Consider the following 17,001-nt stretch of genomic DNA (forward strand, 5'->3'; position numbering starts at 1 on the left):
TGACTGTGAGGTGAGGTTTCAAAACATCAGCCTCAAAAAAAAAGGAAGAAAGTGTTGTAGTTCAGAGAGGGCTCAATCTGGATAGCCTTTGGCGTGTAGAAGAAAAAATAATTGTTACAGTTTGCCACCTAGACAAATTGCTTGACTGAGCAAAGGCACACCTGTGCTTGTACGCTGCGTTTTTCTAGTGTATGCGTACGCCTAAGGTGCATGTTAAAGAAACAAAAATGGTCAAAATTAATCCGGAGTCCCTGACTACGATCTGCCTCGTAACCAGATTAGGATTTCGGTAAGTAAAACCCCATAATTGAATAAATTTTTTTTAAGTTCGTGGTGCTACAAATTAAGTTCAACCCCACAATAATAAAATTAGCAGGGAAAGCAAAAAAAAAAAAAATCCCTTTCAGGATAATTTTGTTATTGTGAAATGAAACAGCCCAGATAAGGAATGTATCCCAACACTTTACTGTCAAAATTTCATTAGCTTACGTTGGCAAGCCTCGCTCGAGGCTATATAACCACATTGCTGACAGCACAAAGTGCACTCCATGCCTCGGTCAGCGGTGGTGGCACTGCCATAGAGCGGTATTCTTAGGCGATCACTTTCGGAGATACGACATCTTTCGTGAGAATTCCACCACTCGACAGTGGATGACGGTGCAACAGCGTTCCACGCCTGCAGCAGTGTTCCTCCAGTGCACGCTGTCGCCCACAGAAGCAGACATGTACGGTGTCGAGCGCGAAAGTGGTCATATCTCGTATTCCCGAAGGCAACCAACCGAGTACATGTCCCCTTTGCACAAATCTACGTCCGGAGATGCCAAATACACATGTAATGCCTGTTGAGTGGCACCAAAAGTAGTGTTCTTAAAGCAAGGGACGCATATTCTCGGACGATCGCTCAATCGCGGCCGGATGCATGGCAGCCTATGCTGAGGCCATCATCTCAAGTGCCATAAACAAGTAGACGCCAGTGGGACATGGATTTCTTTGTTTTTACTGCACTTTTCTCACTGAGCCGCAGATTATTCACAGTGCTAGGTATGCAAAAACTGTTGCCGCATTTCATTAGAGACCTGCGGCCATGTAATTTGAAACGAGTGATTAACAAACAAGGTGGCAGCTATGACATGTTTTCGGTACATGTGATCACTTCCAGTGCTTGTTTGTTCTTGTAAACAAAAATGGCCATGCCCACGCAAGCGTAAAGTGGCAGTATTTTATGCAATTTGAGTGTGAAGCAATGACATTTGAGCCCATTTTTTTAAGCCTGCTAGCCTTGCATGAGTAGGTAATACGTTAGGTAATGTTCCGGCAAATTTTGCTGATGCGGGACTGCAGTTCAGTGACATTTCGTTATCGAGAGGTACAAAACGCACTGAATCTTATGGGTGTTCATTGGGGTAACAAAAATATGTAGTTGTCGTGAGAATTTTGTTGTTTCGGTACTTTGTTATCATATGTTTTGACTGATGTGTTTGCAAGCTGCTGAATTTGCCAAACACATGAATTTTACAAACTTTTCCACCTAAAAGCGGCAGGTAAATAAAAACATCTCGTGCTCTGCACTTTCCGTATTTTACTTATTTTGCTCTTGAATGGTTTGATGTCTGGTTTTGTGTTCGCACTGGTCACACAAAGCCAAAGGAAAAGAACAAAGAAATTACTTGCAAGCTTTACCTTAGCAGGTGTTTATCTTGCCAGTTTCCGGGTTCAATATTAAGAACTTCAATTTATTAACTTCTAATGCATCAGTCGACCTATGAATTCCAGTTTATGTGCACCCACTAATCTAAAATCAATCGGGATGAGGGATGACAAGAACAAGGCACAGATAAAATAAGCACTGGGCAAGGAAAAACACTCGCCTCTCTGACAGTCTGCTCGGTGGTGGAGAAGTTGAGGTTCTTGACAAACAGGGTTGTGTCTGGCTCTGGTGGCATTTCTTCCTCCTCTGCTTCCTCTTCCTCCGCAGGTTGCTGAGCATGCTTCTGCTCCGCAGCCTCTGCCTTCAGCTCCGCCTGGACCAACGTTACAACCAGTCAACTTGAGCCACACTCTGAGCGACAGGCACCGCAACTTGCCCTACACAACGTGCTTGTAGGAGCTTGGAAGCATGTTACAACCAAAAGGACACGACCCTCTACACCCTCTTACACCCGACTAGCTCCTCTTCCTGCACGCATGAAAAATATCCCGAAGTTTGACACATCTCATCATCATTTAAATATTAGGCACTTAAACACTAAAAAGGCATTACATAAATTTGGGGGAGGGAGGGGGGATGAGTGTGCAGAATAAGGTGAACAAGTACCTGTCAAGTGAAACCAAATGGCGAAAATAGTAAAACAAACACTAGTCTCACGGTTCAACGGTGAAGGGAACACTACATTCTTCCTGGGGGACAATCAAACTCACGTAGCCTTCCCTCCTACCATTTGTATGAAAGGGCTTCACAAAGGGTGCTAACAGTTGAGTGGCAAGCTCACGGGAACAAAACACAGAAGTATCAGCCCACACCTTTGGGATAGTAGGGTCATGCTTAGAAACGTGTGAAGCATAAACGGAGACTACACGGGAGTGGAGAAGAGCGTGCACCTTGTTTTGTTCGCTCCTGTATTGTGAGCGCAAAGTTTTGAGGTAAAGCCGCTTCGTACAAACTCTGGTCATGGTCATGCAGTCTCCTGGCCTAAGAGCATATTGGTATGCTGCCTCAATAAACAGGGCTCTCAACATTGGCGCACTCTGTCCACGCACCTTGACCTTTGATGTGTCTGCACTCTTCTTCTCAGTAGAAAACACACCAGTTGGCGCCCATTCCAGGTACAGGGGTACGTGCTTGAACTGGAACCAGAACATAAATAGCACATCATTGTGGCACTAAGCATCATGCTTCAGTTAAGCTCCTCTATGTGCAAACCACAAAGACATTCTTGCAGAGTGACACAGCAGAGTCTGCAGCCAATACAGAGGTATGGGCACATGCCCAGCAATAAACCACAAGCAGGACTAAAAGGCTACCACATTTGCTGATGCAATAAGGTGCACTCGAAAGCAATGTGCCTGAAGGTCAGTCACCTTTGAGTAAGCGAGCCGCCGAAACGCAGCTCGTGCTTCGGTGGGATCCTGGAACTCGATCAGAGCTGTTACTCCCCAAGGTGGGAGGACCACTCTGGTCAGGATGCCAAACCTGCACACAGAGTGACAGCCTTGAGCCAAAACACTATATGCACCTTTTCTAATAGACTCACAGATCCCCAAGAATTAGGGGTGTGCGAATATTCGAAATTTCGAATACGAATAGAATATTTTCCTTATTCGAAGCGTATTTGATTCGAGAAATGCACATCTGGAAATTCCCGAATATTCGAGGATGGCCGAATAACGGGGGAAACGGCGAATATTCGGACATACTGCAAATAATTTAGCAATTAATGAATTATATGCTTGCTCCGCATTCTCCTAAGAACATGTTTATTCACTGAGAACTTTGCATAATCCGCTCATTATCTGTATGCCCTGTTTCAGTCTATCTGCATCAGGCCCATGAGACATGATCAGTATCGGTTTCTTTTTTACCAAGCTTTATTGCAGGGCTCTTTCATAATGATATATGATGTACTTTCGGGCTCTGTAAGTATACGCAATATAATATGTATCTAGAAAATGTTACCTGGACAATTTTTAGATGTCTAGAAATTAAAAAGGAGAAATTATATGTCTGCGGAGAGCATTGCATCGCCATCGACAACTCCCACCTTGTATTCCTGCTTTTCTAAGGTGGTCGCCGGCTCTTTGCTACGTGCTGCGCTGCTGCTCTGTGAGGGAAATGGAAACCACGCTAAATTCACTGCTGCGCTATTTGTAACTATCTCAGTGCTGATACGGCCCTCGCTCAAGTGTGTTCTGCAAGAATGGCATCAACTGCAGAAGACGAGCCACCGAGCAAGAAAGGAAAGAAAGCCGGAAGAAGTCGTCTTTGGCGGTACTACACAAGACTCTCGCTTCGCCAGTTCAGTGCAAGTCGTGTGAATGCCAACGACTACTACTCTTCAAAATCATATGAAACAGCACCCTTTGTTGATAGAAGAGTACAAAAAAGGCGCCGCTGCAAGCGCGTCGTTGAAGAATCAACCGACACTGGACGATATACTGCAGCTGAGACTGCAGCCATTGTCTCAGAAGAAAGGAAACGAACTTAACCAGAAAGTGGCAGTAATGATTGCCTTAGATCTCCCTTACACCTTTGTAGAAAACCGGGTGTTCAGAGCATTAACGAAAGCAGCTGCACCATGCTACAGTCTGCCGTGTAAGCCTCGCGTGTCATTTTCTTATGGTAAAGTTTGAGATGAAAAAGTTCACTTTGAACACGCGACACATGCCGGAGAGTCACACGGCTGTGAACATAGCTGCCTCATTCGAGCAGCTATGCGTCGACTGGCAGATACCAATTGATTGCGTGAAGTACATTGTGACGAACAATGGCCGCAATATCCGAGCGGCTGCCAGGGGACTGCCAAGGCTCCAGCAAGCCTGATTTGCACACACTCTGCAGCTGGTGATCAGCGATGCGATGTCGTGTATTCCGGCAATCAACAGACTCTGCAAGAACGCGAAAGCGATTGTAGGACACTACAAACATAGCCCTAGTGCGCAGAAAAGACTAAACGATCGGCAGAGGCAGTTGAACAAATATGTACTCTACGTTGTGCAGGATGTTTACACAAGATGGAAGAGTCAGTACCTCATGCCCTGAGGCTCCTTGAACTCAAAGAGTCCATCACACTTGAGCTCACCACTTCGGACATGAGCATAGATACCTTTATTTGACGCAACTGTGATCTTAAGTGTGGAAAAGTGCCCCTCCTGGTCATGTCAAATTCCAAATATTTTTGGAATGCTGCACTGCCTTGAAGGTTGCAAAGGCAACTCAGGGTTTGCTAACAATCTTGCAAAATGTATCAAGACTCGTTTTGCGAAGTGCGAATTTGACAAAGTGGCCAGCCTGGCCACGTTTCTTGATCCGCGCTTTAAGGCCACAGTTCATCAGGCATCTGGTCAGGTGATCTGGCTGAAAGACCTTGTGACAAGGGAGATCCAGGCAGCTGACGTGGAACCCAGTGGGGACATTGCCGTGCCAGCGTCGACTTCGTGTCCACTGGTGGCATACAGTGTATGGAATGCTTTTGACGATTTAGTGATGAACAAAGAGAAGACACATTTGGCATTCCCTGAGAGAGAAGTTACAGACTATGCGGAAAAGCCTCTTCTAGAAAGGGGCAAGAATCCTTGTGAGTGGTGGCAGTCCATTGGCCGCTCCTAGAAGTACATGGCCATCCCTGCCACCTCAGTTCATAGTGAAAGAATCTTTTCTACCGGTGGAAATGTTGTCACAGTGCATAGAGAGCGCTTACTTTTGGAACAGGTTTAGCACTTAATTTTCCTTCACGATAATCTGTAACAAGCGTTTTACCTGACTGAGAGCATTACCTCACATTACTTGAGTGCATCACCTATAATGAGTGCCTCTTTAAGCTGAAGCAGCCATGTGAAATGCAATATTACTTTTAAAAGGGTAATAAAGCTATTGTTACCTCGTTTTGCAATTTTGTAATACTACACATATATTCAGTATTCGATTCGTATTCGAAAATTTCAATATTCGCACACCCCTACCAAGAATGCAATGCTCAGACCAAACATGCCTTACATACAACACAGCACAGAGCATGTGCCCATATCTCCACGTGCAGACAATTTGCTGCATGAGATAACAGCACACACTACAACATGGTGTAAGGAAGAAGAAGTGCGCCGTGCCGAGCTCCGCAGCCGGATCGCCAGCGCTACTGAAGTGGGGCTCGGGCTAGACGCTGTTCCTGGTGTGTGACTGGCTAAGCCTACGCTGCTGCGTCTTCTTGTCCGCGTCCTTCGTGTCGTCCACGGTCGTGTCGGACTTCTTTGCCATAATTGGTGGAGGTTTGCTGGGTCTCCTGCAATCCTGGAATTGCGCAGCCGGACTCTCCCTGCCATCATGACCACCGAAAGCGCCACGAGCTTACCACCACCTGCTCCCCAGTATACCGTATGCCCCGGCACGTTCCGCCAGCGGGACCCTCCTATCTTCAGCGGCACTGACGACCATGACGTTGATGACTGGCTCTCATCATACGAACGCGTCAGTCGGAACAACAAATGGGATGACATTACTAAATTGACCACCGTCCCTTTCTACCTCACCGGAATTGCCCACTTGTGGTTTCGGAACCACGAAAGTGAAGTCCCAAGCTGGGCGATGTTTAAGACAAAGTTCAGCGAGGTCTTCGGCCGCCCTGCTGTTCAAAAGCTTCGTGCCGAACAGCGTCTGCAGTCGCGCTCTCAGCAGCCTGGTGAGAACTTTACCAGCTACATCGAAGATGTCATCGATCTCTGTAAACGCGTCGATGCATCCATGACTGAGTGCAATAAAATCAAGCATATTATGAAGGGTATCGACGAGGACGCGTTTCAGATGCTCATCTCAAAGAGCCCCTCTACTGTTGCCCAAGTTATTGAACTGTGCCAAAGCTATGACGAGCTCCGCCGTCAACGCCTCCTCACCCGCCGTCCTGTTCCCCATCAGGAATCGTTGTCCGGCTTGACCTCTCCTTTTCCTGATGCCACCCTCCTCTCGCAAATCAAGGCTTTCGTCCGGGAAGAAGTTGCTCGCCAGCTCTCCCTCATCTCCAATCCACCGGAGTCAAGTTCGTCCCTTAGTCCGACCCTACGACACGTTATAGAAGAACAAGTGTCCGAGGCCCTTCCTCAGGAACGGGCGCCTCAACTCACCGCCCCATTGACTTACGCCGACGCCGTCGCACGACCACGACCACCGACCTTCCGGGCTCCGCCTCCAATGCCTAGCCCTGTTTTTACCCCCACGCCGCCACGACCTCCAGTCCATCGAGTAATGAATCCCTGGCGTACAGCGGACAATCGGCCCATCTGCTATTCGTGCGGTATTCCCGGTCACGTTGCACGCCTGTGCCGCCGCCGTCCACTTCATCCATGTGACGACCCACGCACAGCCGCGTACGACCATCCGTTGCCTTACGCTCCTGACCGCGATTTACCCCTTCCCCGCCAAAGCCTTCGTCAAGTTTCTGACCGCCGTTCTCCTTCTCCTCGTCGTCGCTCGCCCTCCCCGATGCGTCGACGTCCCTCTCCTGCTGACACGGAAAACTAAGTGGCGCAGTTCCTGAGGCAAGAACTGCGTCATCGCCGCAACGCTTAAGCCCTCTTCTTTCGCCGCCTAACGTTATTGATGTCGCTGTTGAAGGTGTCTCTGTGCTTGCCCTCATTGACACAGGTGCCGCGATATCTGTAATTGCCGAAAAACTTTGCCGCTCAATACGAAAAGTCACGACGCCTTTCTTCGGTCCTTTACTCCGCACGGCCACAGCACAGCACGTCCAGCCGGTGGCTGCGTGTACCGCCAGACTTGAAATTCAAGGTGTGCTCTACACAGTCGAGTTCGTCGTTCTTCCCCACTGTTCCCACGATATTATTTTAGGTTGGGACTTTCTCTCCCGTCACCAAGCTGTTATTGATTGCTCCCGTGCAGAAGTCGCCTTCTCTTCGCTTGGCAATGCCATATTTGATGACGTTTCGCTTTCCTGCACCAAGTTGTCCCTCACTGACGACATCCTAATACCTCCACACGCATCCGTTCTGGCATCTGTATCCTGTTCCGTTGCCTCCGACGCCACCGTACTCTTTATACCTTCAACTGCTTTCGTTCATCGCCACCTCTCACCACTCCCAACTGCGCTGCTTGGCCTTCAAGCTGGCGCGACTCACCTTCCTGTATACAATTACTTCCCGTTCCCGATTACGTTGCTTCGCGGTGAATCTCTCGGCACTGTGGAGCCTTACGACACGATTACCACGTTGCAACTTCCTATTGGATCGTCAGAAGTCAGCACCCTCTACTGTAGTCCCGTGACTGCCACATCGCCTGAGGACGTTTTCAACCATGTCATCGACAATGCCTTAAACCCCAAGCAACGCCATGACCTTCTTCGTCTCCTCGAGAAATTTCGTCCTGCTTTTGACAGCCATACCACTTCTCTGGGCCGAACGACGACTGTATGTCACCGGATTGACACCGGTTCTCACTCACCGCTACGGCAGCGACCATACCGCGTATCGTCGACCGAACGGCGCGTCATTGACGAGCAAGTAGGTGACATGCTAAAGCGTGGCGTCATTGAACCATCCGACAGCCCATGGGCATCGCCAGTAGTCTTAGTTAAAAAGAAAGATGGCTCGATCCGCTTTTGTGTAGATTACCGTCGCCTAAACAAAATAACCCGAAAGGATGTTTATCCATTGCCGCGGATCGACGACGCCCTAGACTGCTTACAAGGCGCAGAGTTATTTTCCTCCCTCGATCTGCGCTCTGGTTATTGGCAGGTGCCTATGGCTGCAGACGATAAGCCTAAAACTGCTTTCATCACACCAGATGGCCTATACGAATTTCGTGTGATGCCATTCGGACTTTGCAACGCGCCCGCGACTTTTGAGCGGATGATGGACACTATTCTCCGAGGCCTCAAATGGAACACGTGCCTGTGTTATTTGGATGATGTAGTAGTGTTTGCACCCGATTTTCCTACTCACCTTCATCGCTTGGAGCAGGTTTTACGCTGTCTCAGTGACGCTGGCCTCCAACTAAACCTGAAGAAATGCCACTTTGGCGCACGCAAGCTGACAATTCTCGGACATGTCGTGTCGAAGGACGGCGTTCTCCCTGATGCCGCTAAGCTCCGTGCTGTTACAGAATTCCCGAGGCCAACGTCACTAAAAGACTTGCGCAGTTTCATTGGCCTCTGCTCGTATTTCCGCCGCTTTATTCGAAATTTCGCTTCGATTATGGCACCACTGACAGAGCTTCTTCGAGGAGACCCCAATCTTTCCTCGTGGTCCCCGGCTTGCGATCATGCCTTTGCGACGCTACGTCGCCTCCTCACAGCACCACCGATACTACGCCATTTCGACCCAACTGCTCCCACAGAACTCCATACGGATGCTAGCGGTGTTGGTCTTGGCGCTGTGCTCGCCCAGCGAAAGCCCGGCTGCCAAGAATATGTTGTTGCTTACGCGAGCCGCACTCTGACGAAAGCTGAAGCCAACTATTCCGTCACGGAAAAAGAATGTCTCGCGATCATCTGGGCCATCACAAAATTTCGCCCATACCTGTACGGCCGGCCCTTCGATGTCGTTACCGATCACCACGCACTTTGCTGGTTGTCGTCTCTCAAGGATCCCTGCGGCCGCCTAGCCCGGTGGGCACTGAGGCTCCAAGAGTACGATATCCGGGTTGTCTACCGCTCAGGCAAGAAGCACGCCGATGCCGATGCTCTTTCGCGCTCGCCTGTCCACGCCGACATTGTCAGTGTGTCCGTCCTAGACGACCCACTTCTCCCATTCGCTTCTGTCGACATGGCTTTGGAGCAGCGCAAGGACTCCTGGATTTCATCTTTGATTGATTACATCTCTAATTCACCTACACGCCCACCATCCCGAGCGTTACGCCGACAAGCTTCGCACTTCGCCATCCGCGACGGAATTGTCTATCGCCGTAACTACAGTTCCGACGGCCGCAAATGGCTGCTTGTAATACCTCGGCAGCTCCGCACTGATGTATGCGCCGCTTTCCACGCCGACCCTCAGTGCGCGCACGCTGGTCTCTTCAAGACCTACACCAGACTACGTCATAGGTTTTATTGGCGTGGTATGTACACATTTGTGCAAAAGTACATTCGCTCTTGCACAGAATGTCAACGCCGGAAGCCTGATCCTTGCCGCCCTTCTGGACCAATGCAGCCTTTGCCGTGCCCTTCGCGACCCTTTGACCGGGTTGGGATAGACCTCTACGGGCCTCTGCCATACACAGCTGCTGGCAATCGCTGGGTCATTGTAGCTGTAGACCATCTCACGAGGTATGCAGAAACGGCCGCTCTGCCAGCCGCGACGGCTCGTGACGTTGCCTCCTTTCTCCTTCAACGCTTCGTTCTACGTCACGGCGCTCCCCGCGAACTCCTGAGCGACCGTGGCCGCGTCTTTCTCGCCGATGTCATTCAAGAACTTCTCGCTGAATGCCGCATTATTCATCGCTGTACCACCGCATATCACCCGCAAACAAACGGATTGACAGAGCGCTTTAACCGAACTCTTGGCGACATGCTTTCGATGTATGTCGCCTCCAACCACACCAACTGGGACCTCATCCTTCCCTATGTCACGTACGCCTACAACACGGCACCCCAGTCAACGACGGGCTTTTCTCCCTTCTTTCTTCTATATGGCCGCGAACCATCATTTCCCATTGACACTATTCTCCCTTACCGTCCCGACTTATCAGAAGGTACACCGGTTTCCGAAGCCGCCCGGTATGCAGAAGAATGTCGGCAACTAGCTCACTCCCTTACAACACAAGAACAAGCGCTACAGAAATTTCGTCATGACGACGGGCGCCCCCACCACCAGTTTTCGCCTGACGCTCTTGTTTGGTTGTGGGTGCCCCCTACTTCGACACAAGGTGTCTCTTCCAAGTTTGTATCCCGATACCATGGACCTTACCGGGTTATACGCCAAACTTCTCCGGTGAACTACGTTATCGAACCTCTGACGCCCCCTACGGACCTGCGTCGCCGAGGCCGTGAAATTGTGCACGCAGATCGGCTCAAGCCGTATCACGAGCCCTTCGTCCTCACGACGCCTTAGGCCTCCTGTGCAGCTCCGTCTTCAGCGAGGGGGGAAGTTGTAAGGAAGAAGAAGTGCGCCGTGCCGAGCTCCGCAGCCGGATCGCCAGCGCTACTGAAGTGGGGCTCGGGCTAGACGCTGTTCCTGGTGTGTGACTGGCTAAGCCTACGCTGCTGCGTCTTCTTGTCCGCGTCCACGGTCGTGTCGGACTTCTTTGCCATAATGGCAACAAAATTTGCATCCTTTCCACCTACACTCTGTTTCACACATAGCAGGCAATAGCACAGGAACCACACAAGAGCCCAGTCATACAAGTCTCATTCAGTGCTTCTCACAGTGCAGTTGATTTTGATCTGCGATGCCTTTTAAACAATAACTACTTTATGTTCATACATTTTTCAAGAAATTGCAAAAAAAAAAGAGAACGTAACAGATGGGAAAACGTAGCAGTGAGGAAGGCTGCAAATCACCACAGCAACGTCGTAGTAAACGGCTCTGAATGGCAGCCAGTACAGTTCTTAAGACGTCTCAGCACTTGCACTGTGACCGAGGACAGTGTGTGCGCATGTATAATTAAGGCACGCATAGGATGTTCCGCGACAGTGGCCCTTTTCCACTCTTGATATGTTCCACTGCAACATTTCGCGTACGCTTCACCGCATAACACAGCTCTACTGCGGTGGAGCTGACTAAAGAGAACGAGTGATTATGCGCTTTTGCAGGCCCCAAAATAATTTAGCACCGTGCTCGGTTCCCAGTAGGTTTTGAATGGTGCACACTTCCTTGGGCCATACTTTTAGGAAACTCTATGCTTTGGGTGCTTCGCCAACAGCTTTGTGCACGTTTTCTCCCGATATGCCAGTGCAATCTCAGTCGATTAGTGCAAACTTTGGTTGCATGTTGTAACGTATTGGCTGCTTGATGCAACATAGTGCGTTTATCGTCTTTGCAACAACATAGGAGAGCAAATTTCTCTTTGCGCTGCCAAATTTATGTGACTGCTGCGTTCAAACTCAAACTAAGATGCAGGAACATTATGGAATGGTGGCGCATAAAAGGGGAACAGTATACATGGGAATCAATGGCATTTAGTTCGGGACTGCAAGAACGTTACCTGCAAAAACACAACAGTGAGGAATAAGACCAATGGGGTTTCACAGTATGAAAACTACAACTAGTAGACGCAAGCTTATGTCAAATCATGTATTATCTGTGCACCCTTGTGCTTCCAATATGTGATGCACCATGTTTTGGCCTTAGCATAAGCAGTTTACTGTGGGCGATGGTCGCAGAAACATGTCGCTTCATTCGTTCAGTGGTAAATAGATACGATCTACAACTTCCATGTAATCAATACAGTATATTTTGCAACACAAGACTATGACGATTAATGTTAATTAGAATCATATGACGCTTGCCTTTGTCTTTCCTTCATATCTGGTGCAGTGTATTTTCGTCATGGATGCGAGCAGTGAGAAGAGACTCCCTAGCCTTCATAGTGCAACCGGCTATATTGAAATGGAGTATTTTGCCATTTTTGGAAGGGTGCTTAAAGTTTGCTCATTCGATAGTGTTCCGGCCAGCGTTATTCTTCCAGTACAATTAGACTACATTACTAAACCAGCTGACTACTGGAGAAGCATGGTGTAATGATCCTTGAGGAAGCACATCTCGAAAGGTGCAGGTCCAAGATACCTCATCTGCCACTATAAATGATATCCAGGACTGATGTGGTAATGACGCATAAATGAAAATAAATTTTGAGACTTTTTCATGTTTCCCAGATGGCCATCAAGACACGAGCAAGTGAAGCTAGACAATTCTCTGTTACTCCATCAAACCCGTTGTCCACTCCTTGCCTATCAGCATTTCAGCTGTCCCTCACTTACAATTTCTCAGTTCCCCCCGCTTTATCATTTCTCTCCTGCTGGCATTGGTTCACATCAGCGATTGTGCTTGAATTCCAGTCTCACCTTACTAGCTTTGAGACCCTTGCTGCAGCCCTACCATCCCCTCCTATCCTATCAAGCATTTGAATCCCACCTAGTAGCCAGAGAGAAATGAAAAAACAAAAACAAAACAAAAGTACTCTCTGAAGGAAGGCACATTTTCTTAGCAGGCCCATGACCCATTGTTATCTAACTACTCTCAGTTTATCATGATAACTGAGAGTAGAGGAGTTAAAATGGTTATACTATTACAATAAGAAGAAAGAAAGAAAGAAGAGAGAAAAACTGGGCTCTCCATGCACACTGTAACCGAAAACTTCCATTTTGCGCACTCCAATTTGAACATCAAAAAGTGTGGGGCCACCAGTGTGTCGTCTGTTCTGAATAACTTATTTTTGAATTCCAAAAACATGCACAGTGTGCCGGAATCTCCTTGCTTCGCACATTCTGGCATTCAATGGCACAGCAAGGGCATGCTCTTGGCATTGTACCCAAAATTCATTCACGCGTGTGAGAAAATCAACCAGAACCAGAGAATGCCTACAGAAACCACCTCCAGCTGACTGCCAAGGCACACACATGAAAATGAAACTACGCGTGTACCGTACAAATTGACCCTGCAGTATAGAGTTAACAACTCTAGAGGAAAAGCTCCCCATAGCGCCTATGAACTGAAATCAGCAACCACAAGGGCGCTGCTCAGTTGCTACTCAGTGTAGGTGCACAGGTGCAGAGGATGAGAAGCAATTCAGACAAGACGAGCAAACACTGCCATCCCGAGCCTCCCTCAGTAGGTTGATGTCATCTATCATCTAGTTCAGGCGGCTGCATGCGCTTCCTTTCAGGCACCGTTAATGTTACACCAAAATTTTCTCAATAGCATGAACTTTACACATCATAAATATGTGTTACATGCTAACGCTTCTTCTTCCATAACATTTTGAATATCTTTAGCCTTAGAAAAATGAGTTGTAGCAACATGGCAGTGCCTTTGCAGTTGCCATTTTCTTCACTGAGCTTTTTCTCCAGAGGTAGTTAAATAACTCTATGTTCTGCAAAACACACTTAATTTTGTCATTCATCAGTGTTGCAAGAATGCAATGCAGTTCAACTGTAACATAAAAAATTCACATACAAGTTTCCTGCTATGCTGAATGCACTCAAATTTTGCCAGCTTGCTACAGTATGCGTGTGGCTTAAGATGGAATGTAACATCCAAGGTAGAAAATTTGATCTCATAGCATTAAAAAAGCAAAAACAAAAAACACACAGGGTATCGAATTGGAACTGAAACGAAAACCAAAAAAAGGAATAGAAAACATCATTTTTGGTCGCACTGGAACTGAAAGAAAAAAAAACCCGAAAGAAAGAAATTACAGTTTTCGGTTCAGGTTGGCCACCTTTCCAGGAGCTTTTCATCCATGCATTGCCTGCACGTGTGGCTCAACCATGCCACCTCATATGTAAAAATGCACGCTATCTTCCCACGATTTTAAAAGTAAATAGCAGCACCATTGGCACCGCTTTCAGCGTATTACGTCAGGGCGCAGGCGCGCGTACTCACCAGGCTGTGATGCGTGCAAAGTGCCCGAGACAGTTGAGCACATATAGTTGTTGCTCGTTCCCAGTATGACTTTGAATGGCAGGCATTGATACCTTCCGTGGCATAAATTAACTACAGGCCATTTAATGCAAAAGTGTTAAAGGGCGATTGAGTGGAGAAATCAATAAGGCAAACCGTTAAGGCTCTCTTAGATTATTTAGTTAACACTGGCCTAGATTGAAGGCTGTGAACAAGTCCTTCGAGCATGAACATCTATATAATCGCATCCTACTGCCTGCCCTCACTATTACCCCTCAGTCATCTGTTTCTCTCTTCTTCCCTTTCTCTGTGAGCAGAGTAGCAAGCTGGAGAACTCTCCTCGTTTTCTCAACACTTTCTCCTCTCTCTCTCTCTCTCTAACTAAAGCTTTGTGATTCCTGCATTGGTGTTGGATCTGCACAGCTCTTTCGTAACTATGCAAGACCTGAAGAACACACAAGAGACGCAATCTGTTAGTGCAGCTTAGAGTGCTGCTCAGCAGCAGCAGTGAGTTTTCGTACAAAATTAATGTGTGCGGTTTTCCTATAATTATTCTTTGATTATGCAAATGAACCTGATGGTTCGAACCGGCTTGAACCATTATTTTTTTCGCTCCGGAGTTGAACCAATACTGTGAACTGAAGCAAAAATCAGTATGATAAAAGTGTCGATTCGACGCACGGAATACAACAACAAAATAAAAATAAAAAACACATGCAAGCTCACTTTCCAAAGACGTTGTGGAGGTCTTTGGGAGGCGTCTTGGCTGGCAGGTTCTTGACTAGAATGACGGTCTTGCTGCGCTCAGCGGCTGGCCGGCTGAACGCGTCCAGCACCACACCATTGCTCTCGAGGAACTCCCGCGTCTCGGCCACTACTTGGGTTTCGCCCAAGGCCATGCGCACAGCCACACTCTCACCTGTTTCCTGCAGAGTGGTAGGACAGGATAATGCAAGAAGAAAATAGAAGAAAAGGTCTTCAAACTGATGAGAGACTTCATTTGTAAACTGCTCCTGAACAGTCCCTTGCTGGCAACGTATATAAACTGTCCTTGTTATCAATGCATTGAACTTTAGCAATCGCCAATATATTCAACTGAGATTGTTTATGAGCTCTGTGAATCATTAAAGAAGATCAACTGTGTACAACAGTGGCATCTGAAGATGGGAGGCATAAGGAATAGCCGCTGTGCTCCAGGTGCCAAAAATGATCATCCTGTCAAGGAAATCCCACCCAGTCGATGACTGCTGAATGCAAAGTGCATGTTCATCCATAATGGGCAACCTCATGAAATCTAAATCTGACCTCCGCCTCACAATATGAGGCGAAGTTTTGTGAAGGCAAGGTGAACAGAAAATTTTGGGAGGTCGAGTGAAGCCTTCCTTTTTTCACATTCTGGCACAGGCTGGACAGTTCATTGCCGCAGCTGGCATTTTCCTCAGTATACTTCAATCTGTGACACACCACCTTAAGTACACAGGAAGTTATTCACTCTTTTGTTACCACGCCTATTCAAATTGATCACCGGTGAATGATGCTTTAGATTGCCAATTTCGACTTATTGGAGTCGTTTCTTATCCATATAAGGCCATCCAGTAGTTAGTACAGGCACTGCACTTTCAGAATCAGTTTAAATTTTCGCGCTCTGGCAATGTCGTCATTTCTTACAGACCTTTTTGTTTTGCAAACGAATGTGCATATGTTGTAGCAAGAAGAGGTGTAGCTGTCGTCTTCTGCTGCGCTCGAGAAAAAGCATGCTGCTCAGGATTACGCTGCACTAGCATCAAAATGTGGTAATCAAATGACTCCCAGCACATCACAAATTAAGTTATATCGCCGGCTTTGCCATCCAACTCTGCTAAGCAGTGATAATTAACCGAAAATGGCGCCACCTGCTCACTAATGTGCTTTATTTTGGAGTCAGAGTCATTTTATTCAGCTAAAGTGTATTTCTGAAGGTATGTCGCATGTCCAACATGTGGACCTGGCTTTTACGACCTGTTTCCAAGAGTTTCGGTAATGCTTCTCTAGTAAAATCCTGGCAAGGGGGGCTGACGATGTCACCGCGCAGTTATCGAAAGTTCTTCCCATGGCGTCGTCCCACACGGCTGTGTCGCGAGAAAAGCGTTCTGCTCGAAATTATGCTGCATCCGCACTTCAATTTAGTGATGAGGACTCGAGTTAAGATTCTGAAGATGACAGCAAAGCAGATTTAAGCTCTGACGGCGACGATACTTAGAGTCAGCAAGGGACATCCGCAGCTGTTCATCGGTGAGTTTCCTTTACGGCCTTGAGTGGTCTCCTTTGTGCGCACTTATCTGCCAATCTTTTTACACGACCTGAGAGCTCTACTGATTACCTTCAGGGTGCATACTTTGCTTGGTTATGATGTGGTGATGTGATGTGCACTACAAATTAGCGCAAGACAGTTAACAACGGTGTGAGATTTCTTTCTACTGTTCTCTGCCGAGGTGATAAAGACAATGTGCATAAATGTAAACAGATATGCTTGGATGCATAATCTTGTAGCTGTCCAGCCCCAGTGAAAGCGATTGGTCCTGGAGGAGGTGCATGACTAAATAAACTGGTGAAGTATGTTCCTTGGACTTCTCAACGGACCATCCTCAGAAGATGCCTAAAAGGCAGAACTGCAAAATGTGTTATGAGGACCTCAAAGTTGAACAAAAGCCGTACACTTTGTGAGAAAATTGTGGAGTGTACCTA

General features: G+C 47.6%; 1 protein-coding gene across 1 annotated transcript in view; it reads right to left on the minus strand.

Moving 5' to 3' along the window:
- The window catches only part of LOC126524532 (probable RNA-binding protein 19), a 119,306-nt gene that overhangs the window by 58,832 nt on the left and 43,473 nt on the right, over window positions 1-17,001 (minus strand). Inside the window, exons 18-21 of the mRNA XM_050172830.3 lie at window positions 15,004-15,203; window positions 3,079-3,190; window positions 2,758-2,844; window positions 1,869-2,021 (exon numbers count right to left, since the gene is read on the minus strand). Of these exons, the coding sequence (XP_050028787.2) occupies window positions 1,869-2,021; window positions 2,758-2,844; window positions 3,079-3,190; window positions 15,004-15,203 (552 nt within the window). The remainder of the gene's footprint in view (window positions 1-1,868; window positions 2,022-2,757; window positions 2,845-3,078; window positions 3,191-15,003; window positions 15,204-17,001) is intronic.

This window comes from Dermacentor andersoni, chromosome 3 (genome assembly GCF_023375885.2).
Source record: "Dermacentor andersoni chromosome 3, qqDerAnde1_hic_scaffold, whole genome shotgun sequence".
Lineage (NCBI taxonomy): Eukaryota > Metazoa > Arthropoda > Arachnida > Ixodida > Ixodidae > Dermacentor > Dermacentor andersoni.